The sequence below is a fragment of the Takifugu flavidus genome, chromosome 21 (genome assembly GCF_003711565.1).
Source record: "Takifugu flavidus isolate HTHZ2018 chromosome 21, ASM371156v2, whole genome shotgun sequence".
Lineage (NCBI taxonomy): Eukaryota > Metazoa > Chordata > Actinopteri > Tetraodontiformes > Tetraodontidae > Takifugu > Takifugu flavidus.
Genome location: NC_079540.1, coordinates 3,893,921 through 3,909,278, shown reverse-complemented (window position 1 = coordinate 3,909,278; position 15,358 = coordinate 3,893,921). Strand labels below are relative to the sequence as shown.

Here is a 15,358-nt window from a genome sequence, read left to right as displayed (position 1 = left end):
AGGAAGGAAATTTCCTCAAGTGTCAATCAAGCGAGCGCTCTGAGCGGCACAAATACACCAGGGCATACACAGGAATGCTACAGGCTATGCTCCGTATGTGCATTAGCAGAGCAGTAGAGCTGCGTGCAAAGCTGATGTCTGACCTTAAAGATAGCTTCACTCTCTTTTTGTGTTTTTTTTTGTTTGTTTGTTTTGTTTTGTAACAGAGTAATAGCGTTCCTTTAATTTTGTCAGTCACATTCAAACCTCTGTGGAACAAGGAGATGTGGTGCTAGACATATTTAAACTGAGACTTTTTGTTTCTTTAATTTTGAAAGGAAGTGTTGAAGTATCCCTTGACTGCCTTCAGAACAAAGCGAGCCAGAGCATTCAAGAGAAACTAGAACACGAGCAAGGACATAGAGCGAAGAAGGGCTCGCTAGTTTGTAATCTAATTCATCTTCTTCTGTGTGTGTGTGTCTGTGTCCATGTGTGTGTGTGTGTGTGTGTGTGAGAGAGAGAGAGAGAGAGAGAACATCTACTACCAGGTACTGCTGTGTTTGTGCATACCAAGAGTAGCACTGAAATACGCCTCAGACCAGCGCCCTAACCCCATTAATCAGGGTGAGGCCACCTTTATTTTATATGACAACAGGCCATCCTGAATGTGTTTACAGAGGAGGCTTTATGGACTTTGTGAACCCTCCTTGACCAGCAAATTCAGGCTGCATGGAAGCATGTCTCCATAAAACCTGTGCTCAGCTGCACTAATAAAAATAAAGACGGACATCCTGGAGCTTCGCCGTTGTCATCAAGGCAGACGTCCCCTTATTCTGAGGGCTTTTTTTTACATATGAATCTTTCACAATAAGATAATGATGTTAACATAACCTTCGGGGTTTTTGACTCTGAACACTTACAGTCTATGAACTATTTGCTGATTAGCTTCTCCGTTCAATTCCATCCGTCCATTGTCAACCTTTTACCGTGGTTTTATCAAAAAGTTTTGCATCACAGAAAAGCTGACACATTTTTTTATTGCCTTTTTAATACACTTTTGAGAGTTTCTCCAATAGACTGAGCCATTCTTCTTCAAGGATTATTTTGAAGCTAAACTGATATAGTGGTTACGTGATCCAGTAGCACTTGTGTGTAAGTGGGTTTTTGCTTGGTAGAGATTTTTCGCGAGCGCCGCAGAGGTGTCAGCGGGATATTGATCCCATTGCACTGAAATCTTACTTAATGCCATTTCCCCACCGACAAAATGAGCGAAAAGAACAGACAGCAGCCCAAATAAAGAGCAGTTTTATCTTGACAAATTGAAATAATACGTTAGCGGTGACTAGTTTTATCGCAACTGACTTTTAAGTCACATACATATTTAATGGGCTGACTTTAATGGGCTATGTAGTTATTTTTCATCAACTGATACCTTACCTCATATCTATTTCAGTTATTAGACTGACTGCTTCTCCCACTGTTTATGTAATTGGGCGGCCTGTGTAGAGATCACTACCAAAAGCTTGCCGGGGTTAGCTTAGGGGACAGAGTAGAACAAATCTCTTCATATTGTATTAAATAATTAAAATAAGGGATTAAGCTGTTGTTGGACTTGTCCAGACAGTATTATCAGCCTGCCCTGCTTGGCTATATCGCAGCAGATCAGCGTTGCTAATATCAACTTGTTATTAGCTTCACTACCCTCTCCGACTGGGTGATAACAGGGGATTATGGCAGGTGCTGTGTCCGTAGCTAATTGCCATGCTGGCGTAAGCGATATCCTTTGGTCACACAACAGAAAGCCAGAGTTGCACTTCATGAAACAGCCGGCTATTTTATTGTATTCCTGTTATACATATTTTAAAAAGAAAGAGCTCCTAAATGTTAATTGACCTGAGTTTTGCATTACTCTCTGGAAATTTGAGTGTTCTGCTGATTAGTGTTGGTAGTTTTCTTGTGTTATGGTTGATAGCATATTGCTGGTCTGGCGTGAGATGCTCCACGTCCTCAGCGTCTGGTTTTGTTTACAATAATGATAACGGCTTATACATACGGGGTAGGGTGCGTATGATGAAGAACTTATACGAATGAAAGTTAAAATTTAAGGAAAATCTTCATTCAGACGTTTTGAATGGAAATTCCATGGTCGGTGTGTTATTTACCATAGAAAAAAAAGCATAAAAAGGTTTTAATTGCTACTGTTCTTCTTTATGACAACTAATGGGACTTGGCTACATCAAAGCTAATAGGGTTTGATACTCATACAGCATCCTTTTTTTTTTTTTACAAAAAATAAACAATTTAATTTGCCTTTTCTGTTCTTTCATCTGTTTTTGCACTGACCAAAAAAACGGAGATCCATATTTTCACGCAACCCTTCTCGGTTTCTCCCTTTGGCCTGGTTGCCATACTGTTTGTTCCAGACCTTGGCTTGGTAAGGGCTCAGGAAGCCCCATAGCAGATTATCACAGGCTTTAGCACTGGTCCTGACATCAAAGGTACAAGGAGAGAGGAGGGAATAGCGGAGGAGCAGCGACACGGGACAGCAAACACTGGCGCCAGTATGGGCGAGGTTAGAGCAGGACATGGAAGCATCCAGAACAAATTGTCCTGAGCTCCAGAGGATAAAGAGTCATCCACACAGAGACAGGTGCTGATAAATGAGCAGTCGCAAAATGCAAGTTAAATACAGTTTAATTCATGGGTACAAGATATCCGGATCAGACAAGGTCAGAGCTGGGTTCTTCAAACTGTTGGAAATTTGGTTTCATTTCTTATCCGAGCCTGATCTAATCCCACGTTGACCTTTTAACTGTTGCATACAACAAGCATATTTGAAGCAGGCTTCATCACTTATTAATGTTTAGCAATTTTAAGTGTGTAAGTGAGGTGGAGAATACATAGGAAACAGGCATTACCCTGCAGAGCGGAGCAATGGGTGTTGTCTGGTTCTAATTTAAAATGGATTAGTAATGATGAAAGATTAATCATCCCATGGGGGTGCTTAGATCATTATGGATGGAAAGACTTGTGTTATCATTTAATAAAGAGATTTTTGTTACCGTTCTGCATGGAGACCAGAGGCTGGAAACTATGTGCATGGAACATGCACTCTTATGCCACACTCAGCATGTGCTTATATGCTGAGTGTGGAGTTTAGTTAGTTAGGGCAAGGAATAGTTGTATTTTGAGGAGTTAAAGTAGAAATTTGCTGTCATATAAGCATCAAAAATGCTTTTGTACCGCCACCAGTTTGCCATACTTGGTGATGACGAGACGGTAAGTTTATGAATGGCACCATCCCAGTATACACCACCAGTTGTCTTCTAATAAAAACTTTGACTTTATGCTCTATCCTGGTAGATGCATCTACTCCATTTTATTCAGTAGCTGGCAACATGCACATGTCATTCAGCCTATAAATGGCACAGTTTATTTTGGATAATGTTCCATTAAACACAACATTCTATTTCAGCTCCCTGGTCTGTTAACTTCATGAGACATTTGACTTGACTGAACAGTGTTTTCAAGCCCCAGGCATTAATGTTCACCCCTGCAAACACTGGAACATAGTTATTCTCAGCTCCCACCAACGCATGATTCAGCAGAGTTAGCATTGTTATTATTACTGATGCAAGTGTTGCTGTCCAGCATCTGTTTAATACACAATTAAAAAGCAATTTCTACATTTAATGATAAAATATACCAAAATAAAGTTTAATTTCAAAATGGAACGGTTTTAACTTTAGAAGGGGTGACCTGCGGCTAATGAACATCCCATACTGTGGGGAAATTTTGATGTTTTGAATGAAGCACTGCCTGGGAAGAACAAATTCATGACCAAAACTTCAAAAACTGTGTAATCATCTCTCATAAATTCCCCTCCCCCACACACACACACACTTCCCTCAGGCTCCCCCAAGCAGGCAGGTGTTCACAGGAGTAGTGATTTTGAGGCTAATTATTAAGCAAACACTGCAGCTCAGGGAAGTGTGTGGCAGTTCCCAGGACAGAGGAAACCTGAACACACACACACACACACACACACACACACACACACACACACACACTCACTCAAGTACACCTACACTGATATATTTTTAGTTAGGATGTTACAGTGCACCATTTATTAGCTATAGCTAATTGTGTCCACTGGGATTGTTTGTTGTTATTGACTGAAGGAGGAAAAACTTGCAAGCCTCCTATATAATGCTGTTCCTTCAGCTCCTTTAATCTTTTTGGCCTATTACAGCCCGCCAGAAATTGACATGTAATTCATATTGAAGACATCATTTGTGCCCCTCCCTTTCACTAATGGGTGCTATAAAGACATTTATTCAAGACTGTAACGTTTCTGTCTTCTGCCATTTCCATTGTGCATCTCTGGTTTTATTTTTATCTCTGGTCCATGCGCTTAAATCGTGCTATTTAAATCGCTTCTGTCACTTGAAGTTATTGCTATCCACTGGGCATTACATCTGAGATGTCATATCATTTAAAATATAGCAGAAGTTGGTGTTCAGACAAGTCTTGAGACTCAAGACTGGTAAAAAAAATGTCTTTTGATTATTCAGTTCAAGGGCACACTGGTGTTGTCACATTGTATACTATCACTGTTTCCACATTAGACTTGTTTCTCGCTCACAATGTTGTATAAGAAGACTATAAAACCACAGGCAGTATGCACTTTTTGTTGATGTATCGTCCAGTTTGACCCCTACGCCCCCCAGTGGAAATCTAAGCAACAGCGCCCCCGGTGCATTACTGGTGTACTGCATTTAAAGGTGCATTTTAAGTTGGCTCAAAAAAGCACCCCAGAGTTCTGCCAGGAATATTATTGGACTCAATAATAGAGACAAGAGCATGTTGTTGACAGCTAAAATAATCCAGCTACCCATAACTCACATCTGCTAGGAAGGAGAAGGCGGAGTTCAGCATGACGGGCAGGCGTAAACTTCCGGTGAACGTCACGGTTTCCTTGACGATCCTGCAATGGTTTTGACCTTGATTGAGGAGGAATATCGACATCAGGCGAGGCTAAATCTCAGGGCTCGTACCTCTTACTCAGCATGGCATCATGCAGCATTATACTGTATCACTGCAGGCTGTGTGTGTGTGTGTGTGTGTGCGTGTGTGTGTGTGTGTGTGTGAGGGAAAGCCTAATGCTGATTGACGGCTGACAGAATACCTCTGTCATGGTGACAGTAATCATATTCAATTCACCATGGAAAAGCTGAGTGTCTGTCTATCTATCTATCTATCTATCTATCTATCTATCTATCTATCTATCTATCTATCTATCTATCTATCTATCTATCTATCTATCTATCTATCTATCTATCTATCTATCTATCTATCTATCTATCTTTAATAAAACATTAGAAAGGAACAGCATCAACGGTTCGTTGACCTTGTTTTGTTGTGCCAGTCACATGACAACAAATTGTGTGTGTTTCTTGGGGGGGAAAAGCTCAAAAGGCAAACATGCCATCACTTTTCTGTCGTTCATGTTCAGGAATATAATGAAGATGTGGAATGTACAATAAGGGGCTCGCCTCGTGACATCTCTGCTGTGCGAATCCCTTCGATCTTAAACATCCTGTGGTCACATCGAGTCCCTCCAGTATCTTTTTAGAAGAGAAGATCGATGCAAAACATGCACACACTGCGAAATCGCCGTGTCTTTATTTAGATATACTCTTATAGAAGCTGTATTAATTAGTGAATGTCATCCTGTTCCTTCACTAAATTCCTAAATAAACTGATTTCTTTCCTGTCAGAAGCGCTCTGTCCACATCGCCGTCCCTCCAATCTGTTCCTTTTTTTAAGTGCTTCCTGCTTGGGGCTGTGATATTAATGGGACATAAATTAAAGAAAGCGCTGCCATTGGGTTGCTGCTCTACCAATTAACCCGCGTGGCTGCTGTCATTACGGTTCCTTACCGCTTTGAGTTTTTCCTTTCTTCTAAATATCAGTTTCTTGGTTTTTCAGAGGGGCTGTTTTAAGTCACGGAAATTAATTTAGCCTGTTTAGCAGTGGAGGGCTGTGACGGCATAAAAGCTTGCTACTAAATGGGAATGAGTCCAAATCATGGGAATAAAAGCTGAATAGAGGAAGAACGGGCAACACGTAATGCTTGTAAATGTTCCTTTGGTGTGTTCTGCTTGCTAAATATTGTTGGTACTCGTTAAAAGCCCTGGTTGGTGACGCCAGGTTCACTCTTTGCTGCTGTGGTGAATGAAGGATCTGCTCTGCATGTGTCCCTGCCTCTGATTTAATTTGGGCCTGCATGCTATTTTTTATTAGTATCATCTGTGAATGCTATATTTGCGAAGCTGCTCTCATTACTACTCGCCTTTGCTGTGAATTTGTGATTTTGTTTTGATGCTGCAGAGAGGGAAAACCAAAAAAAATTCCAACCTTATTCCCCTGCGGAGCGTGTGTTTTGGCTTTTTTCCTTTGTGTTTTTCTTTTCCTCTCCACTCATTTCGTTCTGGCTGGCTCGCTCGCCTCCAACTGGCAGGCGTGCTGATTAATGCGCTCATAATCACCACGGAGACAGAGACAGGTGATTAATACCAGTCATTTAACAGAAGAACCTCCGTGGTGTGTTTTATGCCTCCTCCTGTTCCAGCCTGTTGCTGGACTCTTTGTTCATGTACGCGCTTACATGTGCTAACCTGGCTGTAATTGCACTGCAGGGGGCCAGTGGTGCCTTTTTTTTCATTAAAAGCACACCCAGGTTATTGTTGTTGGCACCTTTTTACGGCATCATCGCTGGTGTGATTCAAGTTCGACGGGCAGCGCTCTCCGCTGAGTTGACACATCTTTTGGGACAGAACAGCACTTGTATATTGATGACATCCTGGGGTCACTTTGTGCTTTAAGTCCATATATTGACCTGGTATGTTATTATAGAGGAACCCCACCAGGGATTTGCAGTCTTGTCAGTGCCCAGCCAGCCTAATGTCCTAAGCTATTAAGCCTTCATTAATCCGCACATCCAGGGAATAAAATAGGGGTTGTGTGTTTACACACATTATATTCCAATATAAAGTAAATGTATTGTCAAGTAACTTTGCCTCTGTGGCAGCAGGAGCCTCTCTTGTTTCTCTGAAGGTTCATTACCAGGAAGCAGAGGTTGAACCAGGAGCTCCAGAGCTAACCTCTGAGTTCAACCCTCACAAGACGCCTATTTTTGGATGGAGGATGCCTCAAAAGACCAGATGAGTTGTCAAGAACGCTCACTCTTATTTTCCACTAGAGATGAATTTGCTCCTGGTAGAAAGTTAATCTGTTCTGATTGAATCTCTTCCAAAATCTCAGCAATGCACCTGTGCTGTTAATTAATCGTCCTCGGCTATTAATGTTTTTTGTTCGCTGCTTTTATGCCAGATTGTGGCATCTGAGAAGACTTTAGGAGATAATCAAACACTACTCTCTGCTGTAATGTTGTGCTACTATGCTTTAAATATTCTCAGTCGTGAATGTATAGCGCTTGCTAGCAAAGCTAAAAGAGGAGATCTTTACATGAAATCTGAATTACTTTCATTATTCCATTACCTTTGGTTTTACTTTATGAAACGCGGTGGCTAACGGGTGGTATTTAGCTATTTTCATTATGACAAAGTCCAAAAAACATGGACATAAATAAGTGATGCTGAAGGCAGATGAGGGTGGAAGGTCAGGCTGACACAGGAGGCAGCAAATGGAGGGGCGGCTTCAAATTAGACCACAGTTTTCTGAAAAACGTGGATAAGATCTTAGTCGTCGGTGACGTGCGCTGGCTGTTTTTTTTTTCTGTCCTGAAACACTGTGCGGACGCACAAAGTGAACCCAGACCTTTTAAAGCTGAATAAAAAGAAAGAGTTATGGGTCTGCGCTGTTTGCTCTGAATGGTTTCAGACTGGCAGGCTAATAAAGGCTGATGGAAGACGAGATCAAGCTCTCTCAGCCTGGAAGAATATCAGTGCCGTGTAATAGAAGAGAACTTAAAGATTTCATTCTACCTGGTCCGTTTGAAGTTGGCATAGCACACGGACAGGGGATCAAAGATGACTTTGAACAGAGATCCAAGTGCATTTAAGGTGACATGAAAGCGGGTTTGTGCTCTTACGCCAGTTGGTGGTTCTTGTGTTGTGCCAGTAATATAAGGAAATCATTTATTCACTTTACAGCGTTTGTTTATAATAGGGGTTCTCAGATGTTTACTCAGATATCTGTCTTTTTTTTAAGGATTGGGGATGGTGTGTTTTCTACCTGCCTAATCAGGCTCGCATATGCATAGCTATGCTAAATCGCCTTCCAGCTCTTGCACACGTGTTTCTCAAGCTGTTCGCTGCCACATCGTCGTTTGTCCTCGTGCTCGGCTTTGTTTTGTGCTTGAGAAAGAGGAACGCGGATGATGTAGAACGTGGCAGCCATTTGCATTGCATATTGTCTCCACAAGCAGGGACAGTGACTGCAAAAGCGAGGGAATAATCGCTAATCTCTGAAAAAAGGGCTATGAAAGCCAGACAAAGCTCTGGAAGCACGGCGGCAGAATAAAGGCTGCCTTCCTCTGTTTTGTTGCACCCCTTACTTTTTAGTTTCTGCATTAGCAAGAAACTTTGAATGGATGAACAATGGGATGGCTTTGTCAGCGACCTTTAAACTAATTAAAAGAAACATTCAAGGAGCGTCTTGGAACAAAATATCACGGGTGGGCAGCAGGAGGGACATCATGAATGAAGCCCTGAAAATTAAAGGTTTTGATTCTTTTTTTTTGCCGGAATGATTCTTTGTGCGTGCAGAAGATAAAAGCTTTGTCTTGCCAGTTTCCTTTTGAACTCCTCCCACCAGGAAGCCTTCATTTTCATCCACTTTATAATTTAACTTCAGGGAAAGTCAGCACAGGATTGTCCTTGTCATTACTAATGTGATAAAACACAGATGTTGATGATGATGAGGATTAAGTACAAAATTGCGAACATTTAAATGTTATCATATAAGGAATCAGTTAAATTAGTCAGTTTCTGAGTCAGTCTGTCCAAGACAGCTCCTGAACGTCTCCCTTCTGAGGTGACACGTCAGCCTGGACATGCTGGAGGGATCACACCTCCATCCATCTTGGAGGCACCAGAGTTGCCTTCCAGGGTGGCCTGAGGAAGGTTTCTGGGTTTACTTGCTACCCAGAATTTAAAATCCAATCCACGTTTTACAGCCGCTAGGGTACTGCACAGGTACAAGAAAACAAATAACCAGATAAGTGAACGAAAACAAAACCAGACAATATAAATGCATTCTAGATTGAGAACAATATAGGTGCAAAAGCAACCCAAGGATAAAATAACGAGCAGCAAATACAGGAAGGACAACAGAATGGGTGGTTTTTAGCTATTTCCGTTATGATAAAGAACAGGAACAGAAAATATGGATTTATATGCCATTTAGTATTATAAAAGCCAGTAAGTTGCTGTTACTAATGGGTTCCTGTTAAATCACGCATGCATTTAATGACCACGCTAACCTTGGTCATATTAAGAATTTATGAATACATATATTTGCCATTTTGCAGAAGCAACAGCTTGAGGAAAATAAAGTGTTATGTTGGAATAAATTTATCATTTACAATTTGTCACTGCAAAATCAAACATTAAATTCACGCATCCGTCAGTATAGAAAAGACGTGCGAGGACACGACGTTCCCCGGAGATCAGAGCGGATATATTTGGAGGAACGGCTCTTGTTTAACTTCAGACTGTCAGACAGACAGACTGACTGTCCACTTTCTTATGGAGAGATTGGGATGTGTTCTCCATGGTGGCCTGCAGTTTGGTCAGCAGCCTCCACTCCACCACCTCCTCCATGGAGACCAACTGAGAGCCAACCACAAACCAAGCTTCTGTCCGGTTGGTGTCCTTCGTCTTGATGGCTGAGCCCCCGCAGGCCACAGCGAAGGGAATGCCACTCTCCACAATGGACTGCTGGAACATTCGGAGCATCCGATTAAAGGACCTGAGTCTCCTGAGGAAGTAGATCTGGCTCAGGGCCCGTTGACCAGACTCCAGGTACCTGAAGTACTGGATCAGGAGAAGCCTGGAGCCTTGATTCCTCCTAATGTCCCCTCACTTCAGCCTTGGAGAGTTTTTTCTGCCTTCTCCCAAAACTGTACTTTTTTTCCGGGGTATTCTGGCATCAAGGGCTACAGTGTGTTGTCTCTGTTTAGGGGATTTGACTGTCAGTTTCAATATCATCATTCTTGTTTCACCCGTCTGTGCTCTGGTATTCTAATAGCCTGTACGCACGCGCGCACACACACACACACACACACACACGCACACACACCCTTGTACTTCAATCTAGTACAGGCTAGTCAAATGAGTGTTTTCTTAGTAGTGAGTACAGAACAAAGTCAGTACAAAAACAGACAGAGGGTTGAATGATTAATGCAGCCAATGAAAGAAAAGAAAGGAACATTATTTCTTGAATTACTCTCCTGCTGTTGAAGTTTCCAGACCTCTCCCCTTCACATTTCTGTCAAGCCTCTTTCAGATGTCCAGAAACTTCCTCAACCTTCACATTTAATTGGCATTTCTTTGATGGAAATGTGACGGATCTCTTTGATTAGCTCGACTGTCATGGCGACCACCTTAGAAACAGTTAACATTGGACGTCAGCACAGCTTTAGCAACAATTAAACAGCTGAAAATTGAAGCCACTTTTCTGACTCCTTTGTTGGGTTCTTGCTCATTTTGTTTAAGGAAAACCCCTTAATAATGTAAGCTATTGGAGTTTTTTGCTCCTCATCAACATTGTTGCTAAGTTCTTTCGACAGCAGTTCATTTCCAACTGCTTTGTTCTTTCTGACTTTGCCGACGTCCACCTTGACTTTTTAAGCAAGTGTAATAAATCAGACTGACGGAAGGATCAATTACGGAACAAGCGGCACTAAATTCTTCATTTCCATAAATTGAGCTGCTCCAGTTTATGATTTTGTTCTTTTCTACTCCTGTTTCTTCCTTGCTCTAAGCTTCTGGTCATTTTATTTCATTTATTTATTTATTTTTTAAAGGAAGTTAAAAGCAAACAGTCAAAGGCCAGCTTATAGACACCAACTACTGTGAATTTAAACAAACTTTGGTAATTAATTTGCCAAAAATGACACATCAGTTAGTCTTCTCAGCCTGGTCTTGTTAATCACTGCTAATTGGGAATGTAAGCAACTGTTTGATTGGAATACCGGGTCATTACCTAACTGTTTGATTGCTGTTAATCTTTGCAGATGTATTTTGTTAAAAACACAATTAAGGTTGGTGTTGAAGATAATCATAACTGAGGTAAAGATGGGGAATAAGGTGTGTCCAAGATAGCATTAATGATAAGGTAGCATGATTAGTGTATTAGTCCAAATACAATTTTTTACTTTTCTCTACTGAAGTGCAAGCAATCATTCAGGAAACATTCCAGAGATGGGATTTCAGGAATACAGATATTAAAAAAAGAATGGGTGCAGAGATCAAGGCCGCTAGGATATTTGTCTAAAAAAAGAAATCACTTCAATCACTGTCCCTTCTGTACATTTTCTGAGGGCAAAAAAATGCACTGTGGGAAAAGGGAGAAAGGAATCTCTCAGAAGATTTATCAAGGCTTTCGGGTGGGGCCAGAGGTCCTCCCATGAATAATGCACAAGGGCTGAGGCAGAGGAACAGACATTTTGGCGTTGCTGGAACGGAGAGTCGGACAGATAAGTAAGCATGTTGTCTCTGATGGCTCTGGTTTTACTGGGAGTCTCAAACTGCTGCGGTGCTGTGTTTGATGCCCCGGTTTACGGACCACTGGGTGTTCTGGGCTACCTTGAAGGCCTGTCTTAATACTTTTACCTTAACTGAAAGATTAAAAAAGGTTGCCTTTCATAGAAATGATTAGAGAGGTCTATGTTGTTTCCAACAGGGGAGCTCCGGTCATGCTTTTAAACCTCCGGGGGGTGGGAGGGGGTCTGCTCTTGGTGACCCCTGAAGGTCACAGCTACAGCTCCACCAGCAGCACTTTAATACTGCCAATCGGGACTTATGGGTCCTCTACGCTGATTAGTTTTCCCTCTGAAGGATGCGGCGTGTGTTCGTGTGTGCATCAGACTTGGAGTGGGAGAGAAAGGGGGATGGATTTGCATGTGTATAGAGAGCTATGTTAGCTAGTGGGGCTACGTGCCTGTAAGGAGATCAGAATAGGCTTCTCTCTGCATTAATAGACCTGGTTTCATTATGATGCCAAAATTTCTGGCTTTAAAGTCCCTGTGTCCCTCACTCTGCTGTAAAGAACAAGACCTGCATACCAATCAGGGGTGTGATTGATCCAGATAAGGAGCTGCAATTAACAGGGACGTTTCCAGTCCAGAATGGGCCTCGGTCCCGCCACACACACAAACAGCCACAGACGACCGCATATATTCCAATGAAGAGCACGCCGACTACAGATTTAAAGTGTTGATCTTAATGCGGACCTGCTCACCTTTGACTTCTAAACCCCTGATTACCCTTCGAGTAATATGACATCTTTCACCTTGAATAGGAAACAGGTGACTGGATGGAATATAAAGCAGTGAAATAATAATTTCATGTTCTCTCAATTGCCTGATGATGATGACCTCCGTTTGAAAATCCCGAGAAGGCATCACTGAGCTAACAAACGACACATCCATCGTTACAGGATGTTCCAGCTAAATGGCCAGCATATCCTTCACAACCATTGTCATGTGATGGAAAAACAAGGAACCACAGTTCTGCTGCTTTTCTGTCAGTCTGCAGGTTGCAGCTTAGGCCCCTTTTGTCAAGATCAAGACCACTTTGCACTATCAGCTCGGCTTGCCAGGACCACATTTCTTGGACAATCATCAAATGTTCACCCCGGACTGGGGGGCTTCGGGGCCTGGACATGGAAACTGATTTTGCGTTGCTCTCTCAAGCCAATTCTTTCTAAAATGCAATATGTTCAGCCAGCTCCAAACTTTTTTCTTGGGCTCCCCATGGTCTTTTCGACTTTAAAGCGTCTGTGTTTTCAGTGCAATAAAAGGGTCAGATGCTGAAATGGGAAAAGGCAGAGGTGACCTTAACTTAAGCTCAATCCTCATGGTGGTTGGTTCCTAAACTTTAGTGGCAAAGCCATCAACTCCACAGTTCTGTGCTTTTATTTTGTATGTAATAGGAAAACTGCTGCAATGTGGAGAGGGACAGTAAGTGTACAGTATATCCGAGGCTTGGTTGACGTGATTTTTGAGTTGTATGTAAAAGTTTAAGCTCAACAAATTACGTGGAAACAGATGTTCAAATTAAATTCAAGTCAAGAGATGTCCTTCCACATTAATAATTATCTTTGCTATGCATTCTGCCTCATAGCCAGGTGACAAAAAAGCTGCTCCTTGACCCCAAAAGGGGTCATTGAGTCATCTGTAACCTCGTGTGAGTTGAAATGTAGTTGTTTCAGCTTTCAAACAACTTGGTTAACCAAGGTCATTGACATCACTGATTAAAAAAGTTCCAATCTGCAAAGCTTTGTAGCTGTCTTATATATTTGAAATGTCAAATAATTAGCATTTTGACAACTTCTTAATGTGTAATTGTTCCTATGCTGTTTGTCCTTGAAACTCAACAGCTCATTCATTTCTCCAATCATTCTATGTCTTCCTATGACCCTTCAGATGAACTTATGTCCATAAATTAATGGCTGACATTATTTTAAAGGCTGTGTTTGATGCTGCTGCAGCAGAAGGATGACCTTTCAACAGAATAGGATGGAGAAATAAGTAAATTATGTATAAAGAAAAAAAGAAAAACCTTGATACTTTTTGCTAATTCTAGGGAAACTGCATTGTTGTCAGCTCCAGTTCTCTTAAACACACTGAGCCCTGACCAAACATCATTTATGACCAGAACGTACCTACATACATTATCACGTTAAAGGAAGTTGAAGTTGTGGGCCGGAGCAAATTTAGCATCTTTGCATGGCACATTTTGTCAGAGAAACAACTGCTTAACCATACAAATCTATAATACAGAAAAAGAACTACAGATTTTTCTGAGACCAACATATTTGGATTGATGTGGTTTGGATTACTATTGGCTAGCCTGACTTTGCAGGTTATAGGTTACCTAAATATAGACAAATTTTGAAAGCTCTTGGGTAGATGATGCATGTGTACATCTTACTCCTGTGTTTCTATTGTTCCCCTCAGGCTGCTACTGTTTACATTAGTGGCATGCAAGCATGCATTAAATGGACAGAGAGAGAGAGAGAGAGAGAGAGAGAGAGAGAGACTCCTGCTGTGTCTCAGAGGTTTAGGGGCAGGAGAGAGCTGGATTCCCTGGCATAAAGTGGGGAAAAGAAAGGTTCTGGACAACCTTGGTTTACAGTGAATGTAAAACAGAGACTAACATTAACTTATTTTTTTCAAATGCTTGTCTTTAAAGGAAGAAACGTTTTGTCCTTTCACCACACAATGCAATTTCTACTATTTTCCTGTTCACCTTTTACAGGGAAGGGTTTAGTGGAGTACAAGGCTCCTTAATAGATTTCAAAAGTAATGACCACATTTATCTGAAACATTAAGATAATTACCAGTAACAAACTAGAGAATCAAATTGAAGGCAGTCAGGTTCTGCCAGCGCCGCTAATATATTTTTTGCCACTGGGCTTTGGCATATTGGAAATCTGATTGATTTAATAATGGCTTTTTAGCAGAAAATAGAACCACATGTGAGGATAGTTCCTTTTGCCATTGATGGAATGAATTAAAGCTGTTGAATGAATTACTTTCTTTTCTATTTAAACATTAAAACAGCGATAGCGGTAAATTGTTTGAGCATAAATTAGGAAAGTCACTTAAACACTTTGTACTCTAAGCTTATGGTGTCGATAAAACAGATGTACAGCATACAAAACCTGGAATTATTAAGTCAGAGAATAGAGTTTACTAATATTATAGATGCTAAAATGATAATAACCTATAGCCATCTCTGCTCTTTCTCTGCAGGTTCACTGGCCCCAACCTCCCATCACCCATCATTAGCAGCAAGAATTGGCTGCGACTGCACTTTACATCTGATGGCAACCACAAGTTGAGAGGTTTCAGCGCCCAGTATCAAGGTAACACCAACAGAGCTTTTGGTGTTTTAAAATGAAAATCATTAACGATCAATGCAAGCACAGAAGAGAATTTACACTGCAAAGGGGAGCCTAATGTGTCAGCACGTGGAGCCCATAGTGTGCCAGTTGGCCAGGCTTTGTTATTTGATGGGTCGAGAGTGAGAATGTGTTGGCATTGTAGTGATGGTGAGGCTGGCATAAATACTGTGTTTTTCAAATCAGAGAGAAATAGAAGGCTACACAGAGGCCCTGTTTCCTC

The 15,358-nt window shown here is 41.5% G+C and overlaps 1 protein-coding gene across 2 annotated transcripts in view; it reads left to right on the top strand.

Annotated features, from left to right (window-relative positions):
* The window catches only part of csmd2 (CUB and Sushi multiple domains 2), a 150,998-nt gene that overhangs the window by 50,928 nt on the left and 84,712 nt on the right, over nt 1-15,358 (top strand). For both annotated transcript variants that reach the window (XR_008947899.1, XM_057020343.1), the window contains exon 6: nt 14,987-15,099. Coding sequence is in view for 1 of the 2 variants with exons in the window: in XM_057020343.1 (XP_056876323.1) it covers nt 14,987-15,099 (113 nt within the window). In the remaining variant the exon portion in view is untranslated. The remainder of the gene's footprint in view (nt 1-14,986; nt 15,100-15,358) is intronic.